General features: G+C 49.3%; 1 protein-coding gene, 1 long non-coding RNA gene and 1 pseudogene across 5 annotated transcripts in view; 1 reads left to right on the top strand and 2 right to left on the bottom strand.

Moving 5' to 3' along the window:
* PPP2R5C (protein phosphatase 2 regulatory subunit B'gamma) overlaps positions 1–26,393 on the bottom strand; it is a 130,404-nt gene that overhangs the window by 84,970 nt on the left and 19,041 nt on the right. Inside the window, exon 1 of one of the 4 annotated variants that reach the window (XM_045452127.1) lies at positions 13,526–13,751. The exons of 2 other annotated variants lie outside the window; for them this stretch is intronic. In XM_045452127.1, the coding sequence (XP_045308083.1) occupies positions 13,526–13,619 (94 nt within the window). In that variant the 5' untranslated portion in view covers positions 13,620–13,751. Of the gene's footprint in view, positions 1–13,525; positions 13,752–26,393 lie in introns of those variants that run through there. One more of the 4 variants, XM_045452128.1, reaches the window with a different exon arrangement.
* Positions 2,640–3,437, top strand: LOC123584338. Its single transcript, XR_006705358.1, has 2 exons — positions 2,640–3,013; positions 3,243–3,437. It is a non-coding gene; the product is annotated as an uncharacterized LOC123584338 (long non-coding RNA).
* LOC123584335 lies at positions 18,626–19,409 on the bottom strand (annotated as a pseudogene).

Below are 26,393 nucleotides of genomic sequence, written 5' to 3'. Positions count from 1 at the left end.
CCCTTTGTCATTGTTATTATTTTTTTAATACTTCAAAAAGAGAACTACAGAAAGTTATCGGCGGGGGGGGGGGGGGGGGGAGGGCCTCCAAGTTTAGCTTATATTTCACGCAAAAGGAGGCTCTCCGCCCTGCTCAAATAGGCAAATGACTGAGCCCGGACACTAGCAGACCATAACAAGACCATAGACTGAACTGGTTTTTAGAAGAGGATATTCGGCTTTAAATAAGCATGCGTGCACGCACACACGCGCTCAAACACACACACACACACACACACACACACACACACACACACCCGGCACCAGGTGTTTTCCCAACCTATGCAGGCAGGGCAGTCTTGGTTCCAACACAGGTCATTAGAACTCGTATCAAAATTAAATGCAAAAATTTTCCAGATTAAGATTCTGATACACGTTTGCACTTCATCGATGCACAAACTTAGAAGTAAAAAGTGCAGGATTCATAGCTACTGATGTTGTAATATCTGAATTAGACAAGTCAACCCGAAGGAAGCTTGCCTTACAGAGGTCAGGGTCAACCTGTGAAGGCCTCATCTGGAAAACAAAGGACACAATCCACAAAGGAGTGTTTTCGGGGAGGAAGGGGTGTGGGGGCGGGGAAGGAAAGAGGAGGTAAGACATTTCAATTTGGCTTGAAGTACCAATTTCAGTTAACCTTTAAGATTAATACCTTTTCAATATAATATAATTTGTGACTTTACTGCAAAGAGAAAAAGTTTCTGGATTTATTAGAGTTTGAAAGAACCCTTACTCATTGGGCAGTCACTCAAGTTTCCTACTGCAAAGCATTTCTCTTAGGGACAAAATTAAAGGGGGGACTTGCTCATTCGCATCACGTGCTTTTGTCCTCAGGGACACCAGACAAACATGAATCTAAGCACCTTCCTTTTAATGCCCTCGAAAATACGTAATTTAATCAAAAGCATCCGTATCTTCCTACCTACCTACCTACCTACCTACGTAGGTATCTATTTATGCATTTTTAAGTAATCTCTATATTCAACATGGGGCTTGAACTCAGGAACCCGAGATCAAGAGCCCCACGCACTTCCGACTGAGCCAGCCAGGTGCCCCTCTAGTGCATCTTTAAACTAAGGCATTTGCAGGTTCAGGAAGGTATGGAGACTTAGTCAAGGACCCCAGGACGTGACCGTCAGTCCCTTACCCTGGATCACAGAGCTCGGGGCTCTGGGAGGACTGGGTCTGACTTCCAGAAGAAGTGTATGGGGAGGACGGGGCAGTGAGTGAATTAACAAGACCTCAGTGTTTCCAACATCCAGTGAAACATTCTCAGAGCAGGCACGGAAGGGTCAGCGATGCTCTCTGAATTTTTATTTATTTATTTTGAGAGACACAGAGACAGCACGAGTGGGGTAGGGGCAGAGAAGGAGGGAGGGAGGGAGAGAGGGAGAGGGAGAGGGAGAGGGGGAGAGAGAGAGAGAGAGAGAGAGAGAGAGAGAGAGAGGGAGAGAGAATCCCAAGCAGGCTCCATGCTGTCAGCGCAGAGCCCGACTTGGGGCTCGATCCCACCAACTGCGAAATCACAACCCAGGCTGAAACCAAGAGTTGGACGCTTAACTGACTGAGCCAGCCAGGAGCCCCAGCGATGCTTTCTGAAGTAAAATGTCTCCTCAGGACCAGGTCTCAAGAGTGGAGACACAAAAATCCATGTTTCTGGCAGCCCAGTGTCGTACAAGGGGCCTGAGTTCTAGTGGCCTTGTCGCTCACTGTTTGGTTAGGTGCGCTGGCGGGATCGTTTGTGACGCCTGTAAAATGAACACGGAGCTTCTGTTCCGCCAGGCTGTGGGCGTTAAGTGTCTGTGAAGGCCCCCAGGCCGGTCCCAGCATGTGGCAGGTGCTCCTCGGGTGCTCCTCCCAGAGGCCCACCTGGTCCAAGAGTTGGAGCCCAATTAGCAGAAAGATGCAGGGGAGCACATCTCGGTTCACACAACGTACTCGTATACAGTATGATACAGGACACAAGATAACGTAACGTTACCTCGGGGCGTCAGGTCATTTTAGAGAGTAACCAGATGGTAAAAACCTGTAAAACGTTTACATTTCTAAAACTGCTCTCATGTCAGTCTTTTTCTTAAGAAATAAAGAAACGAGGGGTGCCTGCGTGGCTCAGTCGATTAAGTGACCAACTTGGGCTCAGGTCATGATCTCACGGTTCGTGGGTTCGAGCCCCGCATCGGGCTCTGTGCTGACCGCTCAGAGCCTGGAGCCTGCTTCCGATTCTGTGTCTCTCTCTGCCCCTCCCCTGCTCATGCTCTCTTTCTCAAAAATAAACATTAAAAAAAATTTTTTTAAATACTATATACTTTCTGTGAATAAATAAGTATATATATTATGTGAAAACACACACACAAGCGTGCGCGTGCACGCGCGCACACACACACGTGCACGCACACACACACAGTCTGGGATGATACACAGTAAACCCAAGCAATTCACTCAGAAATGACAGGAAAGGTAAGAGGCTGATTCAGGGGGATAAGGCCAGCGAGAATTTCAGATTTGTAAGGAAAAAAAAAATTAAGTGGCTATATTCACATATGGATTTCTTAAAAAGATTAATAAAAGACAGAAGGAAGGGGACTAAGGCGGAAAGGGAGGTTCTGGGTCGTAGGGTGACCTTACCACCAGCAGTGCAGCAGCTGGGCACAGGTATCACCTGTCACTGTGGCCTGAGAGACCTGGTCACATTATTGGCCGACTGTAATTTGGGATTTTCGTTTATTTTTTGAGGGGGAGGGGAAGAAAAAAAATACAGAGGCGTGGTAAAAATAGGGTCAGGGTCACGTCCAGCCCAAGCTATAGAGGCTTCCTAGGACAGTGGCCTCCAATTTTTGTGGTCAGGACTCATGGGCACTCTAAAGGTCTGCAAGGCCGTGGAGAGCTTGCATTGCAAGGGTTACACCTACTGATACCCAGCAGGTAAGAGAAGGTTTCACATATTTATTCATTCATTCGTTTAAAACAATTAAAGGTTCATTTTTTTTTTCAACGTTTTATTTATTTTTTTGGGGGACAGAGAGAGACAGAGCATGAACGGGGGAGGGGCAGAGAGAGAGGAAGACACAGAATCGGAAACAGGCTCCAGGCTCTGAGCCATCAGCCCAGAGCCTGACACGGGGCTCGAACTCACGGACCGCGAGATCATGACCTGGCTGAAGTCGGATGCTTAACCGACTGCGCCACCCAGGCGCCCCATAAAGGTTCATTTTTGTGTGAACTTAAATATTATGAAAATAACTTTACCACCCGCCTACCCCCCTCAAAATTAGCAAAAATGTAACTGTTTTACATTTCCACAGATGTCTTTAATGTCTGACTTAGCAAAGGATAGGAAGATTCACGTTTCTGCTTCTGCACTCAATTTGTTCGATATGTTGTTTTGGTTGAAGTACATGGAAAAAAAAAAAAAAAAAAAAGGCCAAGCCTCACACAGGCATGTTTATTTGAAGAAAGGAGGCAATTCAATGGCTTTTTCAAAAATGTTTCAAAATATTCTTCTTTGATTCTACACTAACATTCAACAAGAGGTAGTTTCTTAAAAATTAGTTGCAACACAGATCGAAACTGTGCTGATGAACATTTTACGTCAAAACCCTGTGGTATTTCCTGCACTTTGACCGTCCCTTCTGCCCACACGTGCTGGCAGCATCATTTCTCGCTCGCTTGGAACGTGCCGGTGTGCGGGGCTCCGAAGACCTTCCACAGACGCGTCCACGAAGCTCTGCTAGTTAACAGCACCAGGCTCTTCAGCACCGGGAGTTGTCGAGCTCACGCTGGCAGATGCAAGTTTCCCAAAATTCAAATTTTTGTCCGCAACTCTGATTTTTATCATGAACAAATAGCATCACTGTTGTTTCCCTTGAATCGACGGGCTCGCTTCGTCACTTTTCAAGGCAGTTTGTCTGCCTTCTGTTCCTTCGAGTAAAAACGCTGATCCTGAAAAAAGTGGCTAGTTCAGCTTGCAACTCACACAACAGTTCAGTGTTTGAGGCGAGCCTGCCAGAGGGCTTTCTGAGAGCTCCACACTCCATCGCCCAAAACATTATGAGGCAGGGGGCAAGGTCGAAAGGTAATAAAACTAACCATGTCAGGCTTCCTCAAGGACATTTCTAGGTCAGGCTGGCGTGCACGTGCCGGAACGCACACCGTGGCCTGCTGCGTGGAAGGGGCGGTCTCACCCACCACTGCCGCTGCACCATTAGGGTAGACCGCCACACCATGATGGAGACACACGGGTCCTTGGTGCTCTTGGGAAGACTGTTCTGGCCTTGCAGATCCCTCGAAAGCATCACTGGGACTCCAGGAGCCCCCAGACCACGTCTGTGAACGCCAGCTGCCCTGCGCAGGGACGACACCTTCACGGTTTCAGAGTTCAGAAAACGTGGTCCCCAATGCTAACCCTGGATCAGGTGGGTCTACTACTTAAAGGTGAAAAGACCAACTGCTAGCTGTGTATGTACCCAAATCGTCTGCAAAAGCAAACACACAAGCACGCACACACCCTCCCCACCTCGTTGTCCCTGATGCCCACCGAGGATAAGGGACCCGCAGTGAGGAAGGATTGGGCTTATTCCCTACAGTGAAACATTACTGTTCTTACAACTTCGTGAGTCAAAACGCTGAAATCAGAACACACTGCTCGTGAACAACACAAGCAGCAGACAAAAATCCTAAAGGAGCACGGAAGTTCACGGGCATCCAAGACAAGGGAGCGTCCACAGAACCCGCTGGGCCAGTGTTAAATGGTTCAAGCTCTATGGCAAACACCTCAGCATCAACACTTAAAGCAAGAAGATCTAAGGAGATCGTGGAGATCCCACTGAGTTCACATGCTGTCGCAATGAAAAACTCCCAGCACACACAGGAACGCAGTGGAATTTAACGTAATGGGATTTGACAACAAGGCAATTTCTGGAGTGCCACAAGCCGCACTTGCACTGGAACACAACTGCAGGGGAACGAGAAGCCGGGTCACCCTACTTGGGACCGATCACAGATAACGTATCTCTAACTCTGAAAAGAGCATTCTTCCTGAACATAATTGGGAAGACCTTCCAAAGCCTTAAGAACAGCGAGGAGGGGAGGGGCGGAAGCAAACGCTGATCTCCCGTTTCACCGAGCAGTCTGGACCCAAGAGAGCCGCAGGGCTGAGCACAGGGACCAGAGAGCCACCGAGATGGTGCCTGTGGTCGTCTCACTAGGCACTTTATGACACGCGGTCTATATAAGCAGGACACAGGACACACTCCAGGATTACTGATGACGCTACTTTCTCTGGGGCGGTGAAATGGCCTGCAAACTGCAAGAGGAGAAAAGGCTTGGTAAGTGGGGGAGGGAGACAGACAGATGTGCTTCCAGATGAACCGACAGAGGTTACCGTGGAAGAAAAGAAAAAAACCAAGCCGTGGTTAAGAGGCTGGGCTCCGAAGCGCCCTGTGGGCAAGGCGGACCACGTGTGGGGGGCCTTCCGATGTGCAGGCACCGCCTTCAGCACTTACGTGCACTCGCTCCGTTTACCCTCGTGAAACGCAGGCTGGCGGGGCATCTTGCTCCCATTTCCGGGCCCGGGGTGAGTCAGCTTGCCCGGGACGGCTCTGCCCAGCCAGTGCTGGGGTGGGGGTGGGACGCAGGGATCCCCCACCCTTGAGCACCGAGCTCCCCACCTCTCTCATTCAGAGGAACCTTGGTTTCATCTCAGAGTGTGCCTTAAAGGCTGTTACGACACTTTAAGAGACCAATAAAGATGCCCATAAACGTCAAAAAAGGGTGTAAACCCCAAAAACACCATTTGGGAAGGCGGTGTTACCGTCTGTGCCCGCTGGCACCGGGCGCTGGCCGCAGCGCCTCAACGCTGCCCTGCCCGGGACGGCCCGGCCCTCGCCTGATGACTTCGCCAGAGACACCGCTCTGCCCGCAGCGGCACAAAGGGGAACGGCCGACCTGAACGTAAAAGACCAAAGCTCGCCATTTTGGAAACAGTTTCTGAATAATTACGTTTCCTTGGTGCATTTTTTTCTAAAGCAGAACATCTTTTTTTTTTTTTAATGTTTATTTATTTTTGAGAGACGGAGAGACAGAGTGTAAGCCGGGGAGGGGCAGAGAGAGAGAGAGGGAGACACAGAACCCGAAGCCGGCTCCAGGCTCCGAGCTGTCCACACAGAGCCCGACGCGGGGCTCCAGCTCATGAACGGTGAGATCATGGCCTGAGCTGAAGTCAGACGCTCAACCGACGGAGCCACCCAGGCGCCCCCTAAAGCAGAACATCTTTTTTTTTTTTTTTTTTTTTTTTTTTTTTTTAAATTTTTTTTTTTTTTTCAACGTTTATTTATTTTTGGGACAGAGAGAGACAGAGCATGAACGGGGGAGGGGCAGAGAGAGAGGGAGACACAGAATCGGAAACAGGCTCCAGGCTCTGAGCCATCAGCCCAGAGCCCGACGCGGGGCCCGAACTCACGGACCGCGAGATCGTGACCTGGCTGAAGTCGGACGCTTAACCGACTGCGCCACCCAGGTGCCCCGTAGCAGAACATCTTTAAGATACTTCTCTCCAGCACTACGGAAAAGTTTAAACCTACACAGGTCAATATACACCTGCAGGGAACCAGATTCACCAGCTGCTCCCATCTTAGTGTATTCGCTTTACGGTAATTTTTCCCTTTATTGTCTCAAGAAGGCAGCAGAGCTCATCACTCTGCACACCTAAATAATTCCACCGCTGGTCCCTAAGAGGAAGGACAGTCCTTATGACATCACCACCCCCTTACTGCACCCAGAAAACAGTTAATTCCACAGCAGCCCATATCACTGCACACTCAACCTTCTCCAACCGCCCCAAGAACGTCTGGTATAGATTTGATTTGGTTTCGTTTTAGAACGAAGACCTGATCTAGAGATTCACTCACTGTATTTGTTATGTGCCTTTAGTTTTTGTTTTTTTGTTTTTTTAAATACAAGGGCTTTTGATTTATGAACAATTCTAGGGCCCAAACCACACTTTACCTGCTATAATACTCTGCCCTTATGGACTCTAGCCAGTGTCTTTCCAGGATCAAAAAGAAATGACTTTCCTTTAAGTACATTCATGAGAGAAACTGATTGCCCTTTTTTTTTTTTTATTAATTTAACTTAATTTTTTTTAATGTTTATTCATTTTTGAGAGATGGAGAGAGAACATAAGCAGGGGAGGGAGGGGCACAGAGAGAAGGGGAGACACAGAATCTGAGGCAGCTCCAGGCCCCAAGCTGTCAGCACAGAGCCCGATGCGGGGCTCAAACCCACGGACCGTGGGATCATGACCTGAGCCCCCTAGGCACCCCACGCCCCCTGTTTTGGAGTTCTCCGTATCTCCATATCCTTAGGGGTGCTATTCCCATCTGATGGGGAAGAGATTCAGTCTGAAGCCGGGCCCAGCAGAGTGGCTCCCTGTGTCCACCCTTTTAGGCAGTTACCTCGTACAGCTTCTCATGAGCCTGACAGGTACTATCTGACCGATGGAGCACCAAATACGTATCATCTGAACGGTCCTTCAGAGAGACAACTTTTTATTTCCAATCCACCTACACTGGCTGAGTGCTCACACCCTAGGGATGACGCCGGACGTCATGAGAAATACCCGATTGACCGTGACCTTCCTCAGGGTGCTGAGGTTTCGCGGAGGAGGTAAGAAAACGAAGCCCCCGATCAACAGCTGGCAGATGAGGTGGTGAAATGGGACGGCAGGTCAGGGGACGGACGCACAAAGATATCACACTACAGAAAACAGGGACAATCAGAAGGTACGCGTGATGTGCAAGCTTTACACTCGTCTCTTGACACCCTGACGTGGGGCAGAGGAGCGAGCTTGAGCTCAGACTCTGGCTCCTTCATTCTCCGTGGCCTGGGGCGAGAGGGTCCCCTCTTCTAGAACGCACGATGCTGGGCGGATTCCGTGAGGATGTGGCCCTGACCTCACGCGCTCCATAAACACTGCCGCTCCTGGGACAGCCACTGGCGACAGCTTGGGGACTGTGCAGCTGGTGCCAGGGACAGGGGCCTTGGACTCGGCCTTACCGGCTGGTGACCTTGGGGAGGGGAGACACCAGCCCGTGTCCGGCTCACCTCCCAGGCGGGAACCGGTCAGTCGGGTGTTCACGAAAGTGCCGGGAAGGTGCTGCACGGTCAGAAGACAGCCACTGGGCAGCCGGATCTGACGTGTGCGACCAGAAGTCAGGCGAGAAGGACGAGGTACCCAGACCACTCTGCCCGTGAGGAGTCTGTCCCTTTCCGAGGTTTAAAAACACGCACACTCTTCCTGACTGTCCACCTCCTGTCTTTATGTTTCGTTGTTTTCTCAACGTCGACATATTTTAGGGAAAAACCTTCTGGGAGTTTAGCTTCTGCTGCAAAGCAGGAGTCGTGACCAGAAAGCTCTTGCCACACCCGAGTTCAAGGGAAGACTCATTAACAAAAGGTGTGCAGCCTTGATGCAGATCCCCCTCCCTCCCCCACCACCCCAAGAGAGCTGTCTCTGTGCTTACCTTCCACACGGTCTCACAAATACGAAACAACTCCACACTCAGGTCACTGCAGGCAAGCTCTAAAAAGCCACTTCAGAGAGAACGACAGGCACAGGGCACATGATGTCTGTGAAGCAAAAACCCTGAGCTGGCCAGATACACCATCCAGAGACAGGTGCATGGTCTGATCTTTTGAGGGGTCTTTCATTTTTGGTCACCACTGAAGCGTTTTCCTGCCTCACCGTGGGGAAGGTGGATACTGCCGGGTATTGTCACATGACACAGGAGTGCTGGACGCCTGGCCAGCCACCTGCATCGGCCGCGGGTGTCTCTGGCCGTGCTAAGTCACCGGACAGAGCGGGGCAGGAAAGGAGACTTCCATGCTGCCCCTGCACATTTTACTCGTGAGAATACAAACTTTTCCGCAGTCAGACCTCAACTTGCCAGGAACAATGGGTTTACGTGAAGGAATAATTTGCTCCTGAGCTCCCCACAGGCCGCGGCTACTTCTCAGTCCTTCAAAGACGGACTCTCTGGCCACGAACATCTTCTTGGCTATTCCTGCCTCAAACCTGGCTCTGGGAGTGACACATGTTTTACCACACTAACAGGCCATTGAGAAACTCAAGGGATGGTCTGCAACAGGGGTCGGCAAACTAGGTTCCGTGGGCCAGATGTGGCTCGCCACCTGCTTATGCGAATAAAGCTTTACTGGAGCACAGACACGCCTATTCACTTACTTACTGCCCATGGCTGCTTTCGCAGCCAGAAATATTTACGGGCACGCCTCGTTTTACTGCGCCTCACAGATCCTGTGATTTTTACAAATTGAGGGTTTGTGGCCACCCCGTGTTAGGCAGGTCTCTGGGTGCCATTTCAGCACGCGGCTGACTCTGTCGCTGGTGATTTGTGCAGTCCGTCAAACTTCTTATCACTATAATTGTTCTGGTGATTGTGCTCAGTGATTATCATCTGCAGAAACCTCAGGTGATGGTCAGCGCTTTTCAGAAATAAAGGTTTTTGTTTTTTTTTTTTTTTTTTTGGTTTGGTAGCTCCATCCTCAATTTTGTCATTTTCCAGTATTCGTATTACTGTTCTTTTGGAAGGAAAGAAAATGAGCCTTTGGAGGAAATGTGCCCAAAGACACTCTGGGGCTATAGATTCCCCATTCCAAGAAAAGATCCCAAAAAGGATTTGGACTTGGGGTGGATCCCTGGATGCAGTGTTTTGTGTAAGCACCAAAGTACTTTCAAACGAACGCACGAGCACGCACTGTTGTTTTTTCTGACAGTAACAGAACATAAAAGCAACGTAACTTTATTTTCTTTAATTTTTTTTTAATGTTTCTTTATTTTTGAGACAGAGAGAGACAGAGCATGAACGGGGGAAGGTCAGAGAGAGAGGGAGACACAGAATCTGAAACAGGCTCCAGGCTCTGAGCGGTCAGCACAGAGCCCGACGCGGGGCTCAAACTCACGGACCGCGAGATCATGACCTGAGCCGAAGTCGGACGCTTAACAGACCGAGCCACCCAGGCGCCCTGAAAGCAACGTAACTTTTACGTGCACTGGAAAACCAAACAATTCATCTGACTTGACCGAACGCCACAAGAGCTTTACGGCAGCAGCGGTCTGGGAGGGAACCGCAGTGACGCTGAGGTGCACCTGTGCTGTCCGGCCCTTCGCTGAGAAAGTGCCGATCCCAGGCTACAGCTGGGCTTTCAATACGCTGGACACAAGAGTCTATTTAAATCTGAGGGAACGATAATGAAATGACATTAAAAATCCAGTTTCTGAGTTGCACGAGCCACATCCGGAGCGCCCCACAGCCAACACATGGCAGGGGCCACGGCAGCGGCCACCATGGAGGGCACCGCTTGCGGGCAGTCCTCTTGGACGGCGCTGGAAGCACAGGATTTAAGTCATCGAGCTAAATTTACAGCCATCAAGTTCAGGTGACGCTCTCTCCTTCTACAGACAGACAAGTTTATATAAGTTCCAATAATATGTTCCTCGCCCACTTGAACTTTTTAGGGTATGCGAATTCACCGTATTAATTGCAAACTCCAGGTTACTTAACAGAAGGTAACCATCACACCCACTGGGACTACTAATCAGTTTGGGATCCTGTTGATTTATTTGTTTACTTGACTGCCCCACCCCGCAGGGGACTGTAAACTCGCAAAGCTGGAACAGTGCTGGCTTCAGGTTCTGAGTTAGGGACCTGCTTGGCATGTGGTGGTGGGGAACTGATAAATATTCGTAAGATAAATGAAGAAATGAACCCTGGGCACAAAGCTGCCATATACAAGAGGCCACAGGGACAGATGAATGTCGATAAGGCACTGGGAAAAAGCACACGCGTAATCCTGTGGCAAAAGGTTTGCAAACTGCCGAGATTTGTATTTAAAGAAATTTTTTTCAACGTTTATTTTTTAATTTTGAGAGAGAGACAGAGCGTCAGAGGGGGAGGAGCAGAGAGAGAGGGAGACACAGAACCCGACGCAGGCTCCAGGCTCTGAGCTGTCTGCACAGAGCCCGAAGCGGGGCTCGAACCCACAAACTGTGAGATCATGACCTGAGCCAAAGTCGGACGCTTCACTGACTGAGCCACCCAGGCGCCCCCAAAATTTCTATTTTAAAATAAGTTTGTTTTTTAAAAAACGATGACAAACAAAACAAAACAGCTGCCTGCATTTGGATTCTGGCCCGACCACATGTGGGTCTTGTGACCTTGGAAGGTCATTTTCCTTTCTGTGTGGAAGACCCCTCTTCCCTAAATGGGAATGGGGGGGAGGGGGAGAGGGGCACCCAGAGAGGGGAAGCGGCCCTCGGCACCACCCCCTCCTGGTGGCTACCTCTCCCCAGCATCCTCCTGCCAGCCCCTGGCCCAGCATCCGTCCTGCACCAGGGCCCCTGCGTGGGTCTCCCACAAAACTGGTGGCTCTGGGGTGGGGCCGTGCCTTTCTGTCTCGTTTCCTGACCCTCAGCACGGGTTACACACAAGAGACCGGCTGATCGGATGTTTAAGGGGTGGAGAATCTGAAAACCAGCAGAAGTAAAACAAATCTTGCTGAGCAGCACACGAACATGCTTGCCCTAAAAACTATGAGTCAACAAAGTGTTCTTCAAGTTTTGAAATTACAAATCATTCCACTGTTTGAATTAAAAGTTAGTTTTAGGTCCCTAAAGGTTATCCCTTCTTAAAAACTCAGGTCTCTTAATACATTTCACTACCTTTTCCTCCCACAATCAGAAAATAACCAACCAGCTATTTGACCAACAGCAAAAAATCCAACCTGACTATAATAAACTCTAGGAATAAAAATAATAATAGTAATAGTAATAATAATAATAATAATAATAATAATAATAATAAAAAGAAATCAGTGTGGTATAATACATAAAATCAAATGATTCCATTTCAGAGTTATCTCAGTACAGAAAATGACTAGGATATTAAGTATTAAGTATCTAATAAAATCAGGAAAAGCTCACAAACCAAAAAAAATCTGTTATTTGTATCTTAAAACTATAAAAAACGTCTTTTAGATGCAATAAAATTATCTTACTGCTAATGAGTCGGTATTTAAAGGACTAACTTAAATCTAAACACAACTACGTTTTGTTTTTACCCGTTTGGTTCCTGTATTAACGTGTCTAAATGCTGTCTGTGGTCAACACTGGCTCTTTTCTGGGCACACGCTGTAAAACAATGAATGTGTAGCCCAACCTACAGGTTGGGCGCTGTGGGTATGAATTTTCACCGGCTTTATTAAAGAGGGTTTGCAGAGAAAAGCAACACCCATTTTATTCCAACCGATTGAGTGTTCGTGCGGTTTATCTGCCCTGGATACACCCTAGGATCTGAAAAATCTTGCCCAGCATTTTAGTCATACGGACTATTAGTCACCTAGAAATATTGCCCCCACCCTTTCTTGACACGGGTCCCCGGAGGAGACTGTGACAGTTACAACTGTTTTGTTAGGGCGTAGCTGTGACAATATACATTTTAATTTAAAGTGTTCTGGTAAAGCTTAACATCCATTTTCTGTTCTCTCAATTATGAACAAAAAAACTTATATAACAAATGTTTTAAAATGCCAACTAAGAGTAAGTATACTGCTACCCTGATGCTTCTATTTTAATGAAATTATTATTAATTACCATGGTAATGGTGTTTTTCTGCTAAATTCGGCCCCCCCCAGTTTTGTGTAAACCACAAGCAGCACACTAATTATTAAAAGTGAGATCTCAGTACACACGGAAAACTTGTTGCCATTTTAAATCTTAAAGCCAAATGTCAACACAGAGCCTGTTGAAATGCAAAATATTTCCTACTGTCCCACGGACCTGCTAACATCTCAGGAATTATGACCCCACAATAGATCTCGGCATCTCAAAGCATGAGCGAGCGGGTTTCTCGCTGAGGCTTGCACTGCACCGCAAGAATGAACACAGCCCTTTCAAAGGAAGTTCTTTCTGCGATCGCTGCTGCATATTTGCAGCTCGTGTTGATTTTAGCCGAGCCCCCCCCCCTCCACGCCGAACCCCCGAGAACCCCTCGCAGCGCCCGGCAACACCGAGGCAGCGGCAACTCCGCGGCCGGGCAAGTTGGCCCCGCGCTGCCGCCCGCCTCTCCTTCCCACCTCCACCCAATACCTTCCCCGGGCAGTGACTTCACATCCTTTGACATCAGCACGGCTCGGGGAGGGGGAGGGGAGGGCCAGCAGACGGCAGAAAAACCAGCTTCGAACTCTGCGTGCCAGGCCTCGGTCGAGACTCGGATTCCGGGAGTAGTTGGTGCGACGCTGAACGGAGCCGCGGTGACACAGCCGAGCCCCCCCCCCTCTCGCCCCCCGCGGGGTCGGCGGCCAGACGCAGCGGCTCTGCCGGCGGGGACTTCCTGCTCCTCTGATCCGAGGCACAATAGCCATTTATTAACTAGCCCCGGAAGGTTCCGATTCGGCGAGACACACAATAACTTACCCCGAATGTGGAGCAGGGCCACGGGCTGGAAGGGCCCGTTGGAGTTCGCCGCGTCCACCACCATCCTGCTGCCCGCTTTATTACATGTCCACATCTAGACTCCAGCGGGAGAGGCAGTGTACTCCTTAAGGCAAGAAAGCAGCCTCCATTTTAGTTTAAAAAAAAAGACAAACTGAAGCTCTGCAGCTGGAGGGAACTGGCCGCCCCGTGATGTCAGCGGGCTCGGCGCGCGCTGATTGGCCGGAAGCTGCAACTTAAAATGACACTAAAAAAACTGCAATTGGAGAGAGCGCCCTGCTCGGCTGTCAGTGTGCGCGGACCCGGCGCGGCTCCGGGCTCCCGCGGCCTCGCTCCCCGCGGACCTTCGGCCCCCGGGGCCGGGCTCCGAGGCCGCCAGCCCCACCGGCCCGGGGGCCGACGTTCTGCGAGCGGGGAGGGCGAGCGGGCGGGCGGGGCGGGGGAGGGGGGCGCGGGAGCCCCGGTGCCCGCCGCCCCCGGGGGTCAGAGGTGCGCGGCCGCCTCTGCTCCCGGCTCCCCGCGCTCCGGCGCTCCCGGCTCCGGCCCACGGTTCCCGCGCCGGCACCCGGCTCCGTGATGTTCCAGCCAGGGGCTGGGCCAACATTATGCAACCCCCCTGTTGCCAGTGTGGGCTGGCGCTCAGCCTGTCCTACCAAGTTACGAGGCGAGCTGATCCCCGGACGCCCGCTTCTCTCCAGATCGAGCTCTCTTACTGGGAAAATTCAGTGAAAAAAAAATCATATGGACAAGGAAAGCCTCCTTAAATTGAACAGCTAGGAAGTGCTACAAATTAAGGGGGTTAAAAAGAGAAAGCCAGAAAATGAAATGCACTCTCCATTTATGTATGCTGAAGAGGTCAACACAGTAGGTACTTTTAAGTTTTTAATTTTTTAAAGTTAATTTATTATTTTGAGAGAGAGAGAGGATGCAGGAGGATAAGTGGGAGAGGGGCAGAGAGAGAGAGAGAGAGAGAGAGAGAGAGAGAGAGAGAGAGAGAGACTCCTGAGCAGCCTCCACACGTGGGGCTCGAACTCACAAACCTGGAAATCATGACCTAAGCCAAAGTTGGATGCTCAACCGACTGAGCCACCCAGGCACCCCTTATATTTTTAGAGATTCAAGTTTAAAAATTTTTAACTAAAAAGGATATTTCACTTATTTTTATGGGACTAATTTCAGAGGCTATTATTTAGATCTTAGTTTCTTGGCTTCAAAAAGAGTTAATGTAAAAAGCTGTTCCAAGGAGAAAGACATCGTCTCTGGAGTATGAGGCGACTGAAGACATGATTCCCTAACAACAAGAAATATTACTACCAGCTCCAAGTAAAAACAAGCTATAAGAGAAATATCTGGCAGGGGTGCCTCAGGGGCTCAACCAAGAGTGTCCAGCTCTTGATTTCAACTCAGGTCATGATCTCACGGTTCGTGAATTTGAGCCCGGTGTCGGGTTCTGCGCTGGTGGCACGGAGCCTGCTTGGGGTTCTCTCTCTCTCTCTCTCTCTCTCTCTCTCTGCCTCCCTCCCCTGCTCATACTCTCTCTCTCAAAATAAATAAACTTAAAAAAAAAATCTCTGGCAGGTACGACTGAAAAAAAACCTCCTCACTTCTTCACACACAACCAAGTCTGTCCAAACCACACCCATGTCCTCTCGCACAACTCCCTCCGCCCACCTGCCCCACTTGTGAACAAGAACGCAAAAGCCCTTTGGTTCCTAAACATAATTCACAATAGTAAGAAACCCCGAGACACAGGTGGGGTTAGCAGTTACATCTGTGGGCCGGCCCTCGGTCCATTTCAACGAGTGAGTGAACAGCTATGATCCTCCGGGAGTGTTTAGTAAGGCCCCCTCACCAGCAAGAATGCAGTCTTTACAATGTGCGTCGATATCGATCACAAAACTAAGTAAGTAAAGGCAAATCAGATCCCACCCCTGCCTCCCTCTTCCCTGGAGCTGAAGGATGCTGCTAGCCTCCAGAGCTGGCCATGCGATTATTTATAACAAGCGATGGGTCCAGGCCTTCACCCCCTGTGCAGACAGCCGCACACCTGCCTGGTTCCTCTGCTGCTGAACAGCAGACACGCTTTAGCAAAAGCTGCCTGTGCTTTGAGTCAGGTTAATGTGGAATTTAAATTCTGACTGCAGACCCTCTGGGTTGTCAGATCACCGGAGGGATGGCTCTCCCGGGATCACCACCACCTTCTCACCCAGGGAGCGATGCCGGATGAACTCAGACATGTGTGCAATTAGGAACGAGGTGTGCTTGGTAAAGGGGTCCAGAAGCAGATGCTTCCTGCGGATCTGCACTTTAAAACCAGACAGGGGCGCCTGGGGGGCTCGGTCAGTTAAGCGTCCGAATCGATCTTGGCTCAGGTCGTGATCTCATGGTTCATGGGTCTGAGCCCTGAGTGGGGTTCTGCGCTGACGGCACGGAATCTGCTTGGGATTCTCTCTCCCTGCCCCTCCCCTGCACATGCACAGACCCTCAAAATAAATTTAAAAAATTAAAAAAAGAGAGCTAAATAATTTCTTTAATATGAGACGAGAAGGGGAAATGTGCCCGTCCCAAGACGGTGCTGATGAGCTAAAGTGAAGAAATAAGGGGGAAAGACTCCTAGAATCTTTACATAAAGTATACAGATGAGACGTCAATGAAAAAGGGAAGACATTTCCTTGATGTAGTTTTCTTAATGATCTCAGATCAAAGGATCTCAGCTCTATTAGTGATTTCCCCCCATGCTCTTTTGAAGCCTGGTACACATGAAGTAATTCCTTAAAGAACGCCAGGACTGTGATCTGGAAATCACCAAGCAAACACACCCTAAATACGAACAAGCAAACAAGTATGTAATACGGGGAGAGGAAAAAACACCTGAGTAAGTATCCAGAGGGCATGTCCTGGGCCGGAAGCCTAAATACTATACACATGCTGGTGTTAATTTTTCCCCAGGCTGATTTATAGGTTTAAAGCAATTCCAGTCAGCATTTGGTTGGGTCTCTATTTTTCTGACACATTTTTTCTTGACGAAGCGATTCTACAGTTGAAACATAAAAAGCAAGAGGATGAGATTACTTCTGAGGACGGCTAGTCTTACCCACTGTAAAGCTTGGGAATTAATGCTGGTGTGATGGGGGCCTAAGAGGTCAGAGAGGCGGAGGCAACAGCCCCCAAGGCAGTAAGCACAGACACCCCAGTGTATCCGGTGACAAAGATGAATCTCGAGTCAGCGGGAAGGGGAAGATTAGCTGCATGACGGGTTGGCTATGTGGGGATCAGTCCGTTTAAGTCTTGTCATAAATAAAATAAAATCTGAGGTCAGTTCAATAAGAAACAAACCCAAATCCTTCCCTCTCCCCAACCCCCAAAGCTTTCAGAAAGGAAGTGAATATGAAAAGAAAAGGACATTTAGGGGCACCTGGGTGGCTCAGTTGGTTGAGCATCTGACTCTTGATTTCAGCTTAGGTCATGATCCCAGGGTTGTAGGATCGAGCCATGTCAGGCTCCATGCTGAATGTGGAGCCTGCTTAAGATTCTCTCTCTCTGCCCCTCCCCCACACACGCCCACTCTCTTGCTCAAAATAAAGAAAATACATTTAAAAAAGGACATTTAAAAACAATGGGCAAACCCTGAATGGATACTGTTCACATTAAAAAATTTACAAATTTCTGGGGTGCCTGGGTGGCTCAGTCGGTTAAGCGTCCGACTTCGGCTCAGGTCATGATCTCGCGGTCCGTGAGTTTGAGCCCCGCGTCGGGCTCTGTGCTGACCGCTCAGAGCCTGGAGCCTGTTTCAGATTCTGTGTCTCCCTCTCTCTCTGCCCCTCCCCCGTTCATGCTCTGTCTCTCTCTGTCTCAAAAATAAATAAACGTTAAAAAAAAAATTAAAAAAAAAATTTACAAATTTCTGTATGTTCCCCTCAAAAAACCAGAGGAAATATAAATGCCATAAACACGGGGAGTTAATAATCAACTACAGTTAATTATTAAAAAAACAAAACAAAAAACCAGGGCCTCGATGCTGTAAAGAACCACAACTGATCAATAATTGTATGAAAAAGTATTTCCTTGCCTATTAAATCAGGAATCATTTTAAAAAATGATAACTACTCAATACTGGTAGAGGCATGGTGTGACCCTGCCAACAAATCTATACACTGTTTTGATCCTTTTGGAAAATAACCTGGCAATATGGATCAAGAGTCTTCAGGTAATTTTGCCCCTGGGAATCTATTCTAGAGATGTGTCTATTCCAGACATGTCGTAGCGGGGTGCGCATCACATGTCAAAATTTTTAAAAAACTGCTAAAACGCACATGATGTGAAATTTACCGTCTTAACCATTTTCACTCCCGGCATTCAGCTCGTGTGGTTTTAAGCACATTTACACCGTTTTGCAGCCATCGCCACCGTCCATCCACAGAGCTTCATCCTGCAAAACTGGTACTGTCTGCAGTAAACACTAACTCCCGCCCCCACCCCCGGCACCCCCGTCCTAGCCTCTGTGACTCTGACTACCCCAGGCACCTCCTCCAAGCGGGATCATGCACGTGTGTCCTTCTGTGATGGGCGTACTTCGCTCTGTAACGTCCTTGAGGTCCATCCACGTGGCGGCGGGCGTCAGCGCCTCCCCCCTTTGTACGGCTGGATGATATTCCGCTGCGTGACCGGACCGCGTGTCGTCCCGTCCATCCATGGATGGACACGCTGGGCTGCCTCTGCCTCCGGGCTAGTGTGAATAAAGCCGCTGCAACGCGGGTGTGCAAGGATCTATCTTAAGTCGCTGCTTTCAGTTCCTTGGGGTGCACACCCAGAAGTGGGATTGCTGGAACTTACGGTGTTTCTGCATTTAACTTTCTGAGGAACCTCCATGCTTTTTCTCACAGCAGCGGCACCAAGCCTGTTACATTCCCACCAAAAGTGCACGAGGGCTCCAGTTTCTCCACATCCTCACCAGCACTTGTTATTTTCTGTTGTTTGTTTTGTTCCTTTGACAGCAGCCACACTAACAGATGTGGACTAGTATCTCACTGTGATTCTGATTAGCGTTTTCCTAACGATTAGTGATGATCATGTTTTCACGTGTTTACTGACCATTTGTGTATCTTTTCCGGAGATCTGTCTATTCGAGTCCTTTTTCCGTTTTTAAATCGGGTTTGCTTGTTGTTAAGTTGGAGGGATTCTTTGTGAATTTTGGATGTTAATCTCTTATCAGATAAACGATTTCCAACTTTTTTCCCATCCTGTGGGTTGCCTTTTCACTTTGTTGACTATTTTTTGAGGCACAGAAATTTTATTTTTTGCTTCATCAAACAATTTTAATCAAGTTAATGGTAAGCTGTAAACGTGCAATTGCATGAAGAGCCCATATTACACACGTTTAAATTATTTTCCATGGTCTTTACTTGTTAGGTGTTGAACGTGGGACCCATTCTCGAATCTTCTTTCTAGTGGCAGAATAAGGTACGTTGTCTAGAGCGCCGCTCACATTCAACTTATGGTTTGTCTAAATGAATTTACGAGCAGTAGGCGGTTCTGTTGTTGGAGGATCATCGGTCACAGAGCGAGGCCAACAATGCCATTCAGGAGACACCCGTCCACATCCCGAAATGTGTTCTGGCCGTTCATTTCAGTAGTATACGTAACCCACTGGTGACGGCCAAAAAACAATTGTTGTCCTCAGAGTATTTGTTTCCATATTTGTCTCCCCCACTAACGTACCAACCCTCACATCATTTGTCCTGAAGAAAATTCTAGATAGCCGTGGAGGCTGCCGTGGCCGCTGACCTGCTGCAGCCTGTGTTTCAGGACCCACGAGAACTCCATCGTGTCCTGTGGGCCCAGCCTCCCGGGTGCGACGCTCAAAATGCACTTGACATGGGGCGCCTGGGTGGCGCAGTCGGTTAAGCGTCCGACTTCAGCCAGGTCACGATCTCGCGGTCCGTGAGTTCGAGCCCCGCGTCAGGCTCTGGGCTGATGGCTCAGAGCCTGGAGCCTGTTTCCGATTCTGTGTCTCCCTCTCTCTCTGCCCCTCCCCCGTTCATGCTCTGTCTCTCTCTGTACCAAAAATAAATAAACGTTGAAAAAAAAAAATGCACTTGACAGCGTGGAACCGACCACAAAAGATTCCCCACTAAATTTTGATGTAGTCCAACTTAACTTTTATTTTTGTTGCCTGTGCTTCTGGCGTCATTTAGAAGAAATCAGTAGCAAGTTCAAGGGCATGAAGCTTTTCCTCTATGTTTTCCTCTAATGGTTTATGGTCTTAGCTCTTCTATTTAGGTCTCTGATCCACTTTGAGTTACCTTTTGTGCATGGTGTGAGGTAAGGGTCTAACTTCATTCTTTGCATTTGGATATCCAGTTTATCTAGGGCCATTTGTTGGAAAGACTGTCCTTTCCCCACTCAATAGGGAAAACCATTCAACCATCTATGGGAGGGTTGGTCTCCAGGCTCTCCAGTCTCCTCGATATTGGTGAATATACCTGTCTTTATGCTGGTACCACACTGTTCTGGTTACTTTGCAGAAAGTTTTGAAATCAGGAAATTTAAGACGTCCAAGTGTGTTCTCCTTTCTCAAGACTGCTTTGGCCATTGGGGGGGGTCCCTGCAGATTCCACGCAAATTTTAGAATGGATTTTTTCTGGAGAAAAATACGATTAGGATTTTGATAAGGATTGCACTGAATCTGTAGGTCTCCTTGGTCAGTACTGATGTCCTAACAATGCTGCCTTCCAACCTATGAACACAGGGGTCTTTCCATCTACTTGTGTTGTCATCAGTGCCTTTTGGCAACGTCTTGTTGTTTTCAGTGTACTAGTTTATCTCCTTGGTTAATTCCTAATAACTTGTTTTGAGAGCATCACATTTTTGTGATTCTAAGATACTAGAAACTACCTTAACATCAAAGGGATTTTGCCACGCAATGAAACATTAGACATCCATCAAAAATAGTTATAAATATGTAAAATGAAAATAAGTGAATAGGGGAGTGTATAACTTTTCAGAAATAGTATGATCATAAAATGAAACACTCCCAAAATATGAACCACAGTCACTGTTGAGTGTTACGACAGTGGGTGGCTTTTCTTTCTGAAGTGTATCTCTCTCAGCATTGATGAAATAAGCACATACTACTATGATAAATGTTAAACATGATGGTTTTTAAAAAGACGCATAGGTTAAGTTAGCACAGGGGGAAACCCTTAATGAATGCCGCTCGTTGGCTTGTAGGCTAAGAACAGAGAATGGGCTGTGATGAGCACCCAGGAAATACGATCCTGGAGGTTTCTTCCTTGTGCTGTGTAAAGGAGCTCCTGTACATAAAGCACACAAACAAAAATTGGCCTAAATCAGGCAAGACAAACTGAACCGACAAACTAGAGGCTGTGGACTCCCTCCCGGTCTCAAAGAATGAGTCACGGACTAGTTAATTTTACCACCATCTCTGCCACTTCTGCACCGAATCTATACGCTCACTACAACTACCAGGGTTCAGCCTGTCTCTGGAGCACCATCTTCGCTGCGGAGACCAGCCCAGGAGAGGCTCCGAATGCAGCCACGCCCCTGGCACCGCGACCAAGTTGTCGCCACCCTGACTACCCCAGGATGGTTCTCATCTCACCCGGAAAAGGGGGTGTACGTGACCCTCTACCTCCTCGGGTGTCAGGAGGTGCCAATGTCACAGACGGAGTAGACTACGTGCTGGGCTCGGGAGGGACTGGCTCCAGCCATTCGGCCTGAAAGCCGTGCACACCGCAGCACTCCAAGATCATGGCCTTTACCAACAATGCTTCGGAAAGATCCCCGGGCTGCAGGAGGACAGCGCAGCAGAGCCGAGAGGGGATCTCTGCGACACTGCCCACCCCCGCTCCAGAAGCCTTCCTACCCCCTCCCTGGGCCACAGGCTCCCTCCCCCCGCCAGCCCCTGGACGGTGCCTGGCAAACGGCAGGTGCATCAGCGAACACCCCAAATGACGGATGACTCAAGCAGTAACACCAATTCTGTTCTGATCCTATAAACCCCTTTCCTGCTCTTTGGACCTCTTCCCTGTAGTACATAACTAGGAGGGGCATGCCATCTAGTCGCCCGCCCGGATGGTAACACTTCCCATCCCCCGGGGGCACCATCCGGGGTCTCCCGCTGCCCCCTCCTGCAGCACCTGTGAGCGGTCGACCTGCCCTCCATGCCCCCCACGATGGCCTCCCTACTGGTCTCTAACTCTCCCTCGACCACCCAACCCCGCCCTCCCTGCTGCTACAGCCCCGGGGGGGGGGGAAGGGCACCTTTCTGGGTGCACACAGCCCTCCTCTGTGCGCCCTCCCATCAGAGATGCCAGTGCAAACATCTTTGTGCGGTACAGAAATGAAGGTTAAAAAAAACAACAACAACCCGAATTACTCTTTTTATTCTCTGGTCCCTCTGTCGCTTTGTTTTGGTCTTTATTTAAAAACAAACTGCCTGTAAATACATCCCACTGATTTTATTTCTGCTTTAGCAATTCTGAATAAAACTTTCCAGTTTTCATTTCTAAATTTAGCTTAAGGTTTTATTTTTCATCTCCCAGGCAATTTTGCAGGCAAATTAAATATGCTCATATTTTAGTCAAGAAGTTTTGCAGTTTTCTTTCATTGAAAAGCAAGTTGTTTTTGAACCTCGAGCACGGCGGTGTCGCACGGCGTGGCCGTTGTGCTGGCCGGCACTATCTTTTTTTTTTTTTTTTTTTTTAACTGGAAGCTGTAGGAGTGCGGATGATGTACGTTTCGTTGGGCAAGAGAGCTAACCTAAAACAGTTGGCTTCACTTAGAGTTTAAAATAGACTTTTTCCTTAGGCAGATCAAAGATACCTAGCATTCAGCTGTGTTCAAAGGTTGCCAGGGAACTTCTGCTTGCCAACAGCAAGGACAAAGGGGCAGGCGCCGGTCGCCCTGTCCATGGGAGCGAGTGCTGTGAGTGGACAGCGTGGACGGGCTGGTCCCCGGGCACGGCCAGCAGGGGGACGTGGAGGAGCCCAGGGAAAGCTCACCCCGAGCACCTGCTGTCACTGTCCCCACAGCTGGGCCGGGAACCTTTAGAGCCAGAACAGGTGGTCACAGAAGGCAGGACACCCACCCCGGGTGCCTCCAGCATGCACGATAGATTAAGGTGCTCTCACGTCAGCTCTTAAGAGCAAACCTCCTTGTACACGGAAGAGCCGGCGGGGAGTTGGGGTGTGTGTGTGTGAGCCTGGACTGGTCTCCTCATGAGAGGGGACGTCACCGCAGCTCTCTGGAAACTGAAGAAGCGAGGAAGGAGCGGGCAGAGGGCTCGAAGGCCCTTCCGTTCCTTCCGTAAAGTGTGTCTCCTGCATCCTTGGCAGACGCTGGCCTGGGCAGCAGCACAGCTCTGCCCTTGGTGACACGCGGCACGAGAGGAACACGGGTGGACAGTGAAGTTAACACGTGCAGCGTGTTCTGCAACCCGAGTGTCCACCAGCGGACAGATGGACGCACAAACTGTGGTCTAGCCGTTCGACGGAACATATTCAGCCTTGAAAAGGAAGACTGAGCCTGGGTGGCTCGGTCGGGTAAGGGTCCGATGATTTCAGCTCAGGTCATGATCTCACGACGCGTGAGATCGAGCCCCGCGTCGGGCTGTGTGCTGACGGCATGGAGCCTGCTTGGGATTCTCTCTCTCTCTCCCTCAAAATAAATAAACTTTAGAAAAAAACCCCAAGAGGGGCACCTGGGTGGCTCAGTCGGTTAAGCGTCCGACTTCAGCTCAGGTCACGATCTCGCGGTCCGTGAGTTCGAGCCCTGCGTCGGGCTCTGGGCTGATGGCGCAGAGCCTGGAGCCTGTTTCCGATTCTGTGTCTCCCTCTCTCTCTGCCCCTCCCCCGTTCATGCTCTGTCTCTGTCTCAAAAATAAATAAACGTTAAAAAAAAAATTAAAAAAACAAACAAAAAAACAAACCCAAGAAATAGGAGGAGAAACCCTGTCACAGGCTACAACGTGGATGACCCCTGAGGACACTAGGCTGAGAGAGAGAAGCCAGACCCAGCAGGACCAATTCTGTATGATTCACTTCCCGGAGGGGTTGAAATCCTAGGGCCAGAAGTAGAAGGCAGTTGCGGGGCTGGGGGAGGGCGGTGGGAGGCACGGGTGAGCAGGGGCAGGTCCAGACGGGGATGAGGAGAGGGAGGTGTGGGCGCACAGCACCACGGGCATATTTAATGCCACTGAGAGGGTCACTTGTGAGTGGTTAAAACGACAAATACCATGCTATGACTATTTTGCCACAATTAATAAAAAAAGAGAGAAGGCAGAGGCCTGGGCCAGGGTGGTTCAGGACACAACGGAGCAGGAAGACACGGCGGGGCGCGGTGGCTGCCTCTGGGGAAGGCAGAGACGGAGGAGAGCCAGCGTCTAGGGCCGCGAGGGACCGGACGGAGGATGGGAACACCCAGGGAATGGCGTGTGCGTGTGCGCACGTATGTGTGTGTGTGCGCGTTGGTCGTGAGCTGAGTGTGAGGTGCTGTGGGAAACCCGGGCGGGGAAGGCCTGAGCCAGACTAAGTGGGAGGTGACAGCTGGAAAAAGACTCCCAGGCTCTTCTCCGAGGGGGTGGCCAGAGCACAGGGGGCAGAGGCCAGACTGACCCCGGCAGCGACAGCCAGGCCCGTGGCCCGAGGAGGGCGGACAGCGGGGTGTCTGAGAAGGGCCGGGCCGGCTGACGTGGCACCAGCTCTCGGTCACGCGCGAGGGTGGCCGTGGTGGCGTGTCTGCGGCCCAGCCGCTGACGGAATGTGGCCACGCGGGGCCTGAGTGCGAAAAGCGTGGTGGATTGTGGGTCGGCTGGCTCCCTGAGGGCCAGGGCCGCCTTTGGTCATTGTCATTTCCCTGACCACCTCCCCGTGCTCCGGACAACCCAGACGGTCAGGAGATATTTGCTGCGAACTGGCATCTGCCTCGCCGCGCCTGGGCCATCTCCTCTGTTACTGTGGGCCACCAGGAGCAGACGCAGAAATCCAAGCACGTGGCAGGAGACAGGACTGATGGGGGCAGTTTCTCAACCCACCAGAATTAGGGCAGGCACTCTGGCACCTTCTCACGCTCCATGGTCGTGTTCTTCGACTAATGGCCACGAGGCAAGCTCCCTCTAAATACACGCACGGTTCATCTCTAGGCAGTAAAAGCGACCCGCCTGTATGGCAAAGTTTTCAGTTGTATCAGAAACTGAACTGCTTTGAATACGGCTGAAGTATTGAATTTTCACACAAGGAAGGCAAGAAATAGAAGATTTTCACTGCAGTTCAAAAGCCAAGTTTTAAGATTTAACGTAAATTCTCCCAACAATAGTGTAACAGCTTCTTTCACAAAAGGCCAAGCCCTTAGCAACTCAAAATTTCTGCCCCAAGGTCTCAATTGCGGTGAAGTCCCAGTTGCTTCTCTAGGACTTGACTACTTCTCCCAGGCTCTTACAAGCTGCTTGATGGATTTACTCCTCCCACACGGCAGTCAAAACATCTCCCTTCACTTGGCATCTGAACACTTTTACCTTCCAGACCAAAAATGGTCAAGGAAGGGACTAAGTCAGGGAAATCTCTGAATGGAAAGGCCCGAAGTCTAAATTCAGCCTCACTGTTAAATGAATAAAAACAGGAAATACTATTCTCCACGTAACAAATGACTCAAGATTTTAAACGACCCCAGTACTGAAAAGGTGCAATGGGACAGACATCTCATCCGCTCTGGGTAGAGCGTGTCTGGGGCCACAGCATCTGGGCGGTATCACATAGGCTTCGATCCAATGGACTCCCTTCTCTGCGTCCAGCTTCAGAAAAGTTTCAAAGACGCGAACAATGAAAAATTTATATTACAGCGCAAAACCTGTAATGGCTGAAAACCTAGGATCACCGCAGAATAATAAATGGTTTTTAAAAAATCCCACTTCCTTGGTATGCCTGGGCGCCTCAGTTGGCTGAGCGTCGGACTCTCGATTTCAGCTCAGGTCATGATCTCACAGTTCGTGTGAGTGAGCCCCATGTCGGGCTCTGTGCTGACAGTGTGAGCCTGCTTAGGATTCTCTCTCTCTCTCTTTCTCTCTGCCCCTCCCCTGTGTGCGTCCTCTCTCTCTAAATAAAGAAACATTGAAAAAAAATCCTGCTTCTATTTCCATTAAAGTCAGGAACAAGACAGACGTGCCCACCTGCACCACCACATGTAACGTCTTATGGGACTTTTCAGCCAACTCAAGAGGAAGACACTAGAGGTATAAGAATTAGGAACAAAAAGGTGAGGTTATCTTTTTTTTTTTTTTTTTCCTTTTAGTAGGCTCTATGCCCAGTGTAGGGCTTGAACTCACGACCCTGAGATCAAGAGCTGCATGCTGACTGAGCCAGCCAGGTGCCCTGCCCCAGAGGTGAGGTTATCTTCACATGCAGATCTAATCAGGGACCTGGAACATCCAAAAGAATCAGCTGAAAAACTACCCCAAACAGTAAGACAATTCAGCAAGAAAGCAGGATGTGAAAGCAAGACCCAGAAATCAACAGCCTTCACGTAAATAATTAACAACTATTTAGAAGACACTCACAATAGCAACAATAATAGAATATCTAGGTACAAACCTAATAAGAAAGGGGAACTTTAAAAAACCTAAAAGGAAATGAAAGTGGCCTTCACAGAGCACACTCTTACGTAAGAGGATGCAAATTTCCTAAAGATGCCATCCTTCCTGGACATTTAAAAAAGGTGATGAGATCCCAATAAAAACACAACTGCTTTTTCTGCAATGAAATGAGCGAATTCAAAGTGCCTACTGTTTGTAATAATATCAGTATTGTTGCTGTGAATGATTTTAATAGGATATAGC

Source organism: Leopardus geoffroyi, chromosome B3 (genome assembly GCF_018350155.1).
Source record: "Leopardus geoffroyi isolate Oge1 chromosome B3, O.geoffroyi_Oge1_pat1.0, whole genome shotgun sequence".
Lineage (NCBI taxonomy): Eukaryota > Metazoa > Chordata > Mammalia > Carnivora > Felidae > Leopardus > Leopardus geoffroyi.
Note: the sequence above shows the minus strand (reverse complement) of the source record. Positions and strands in the feature narration are given on the sequence as shown.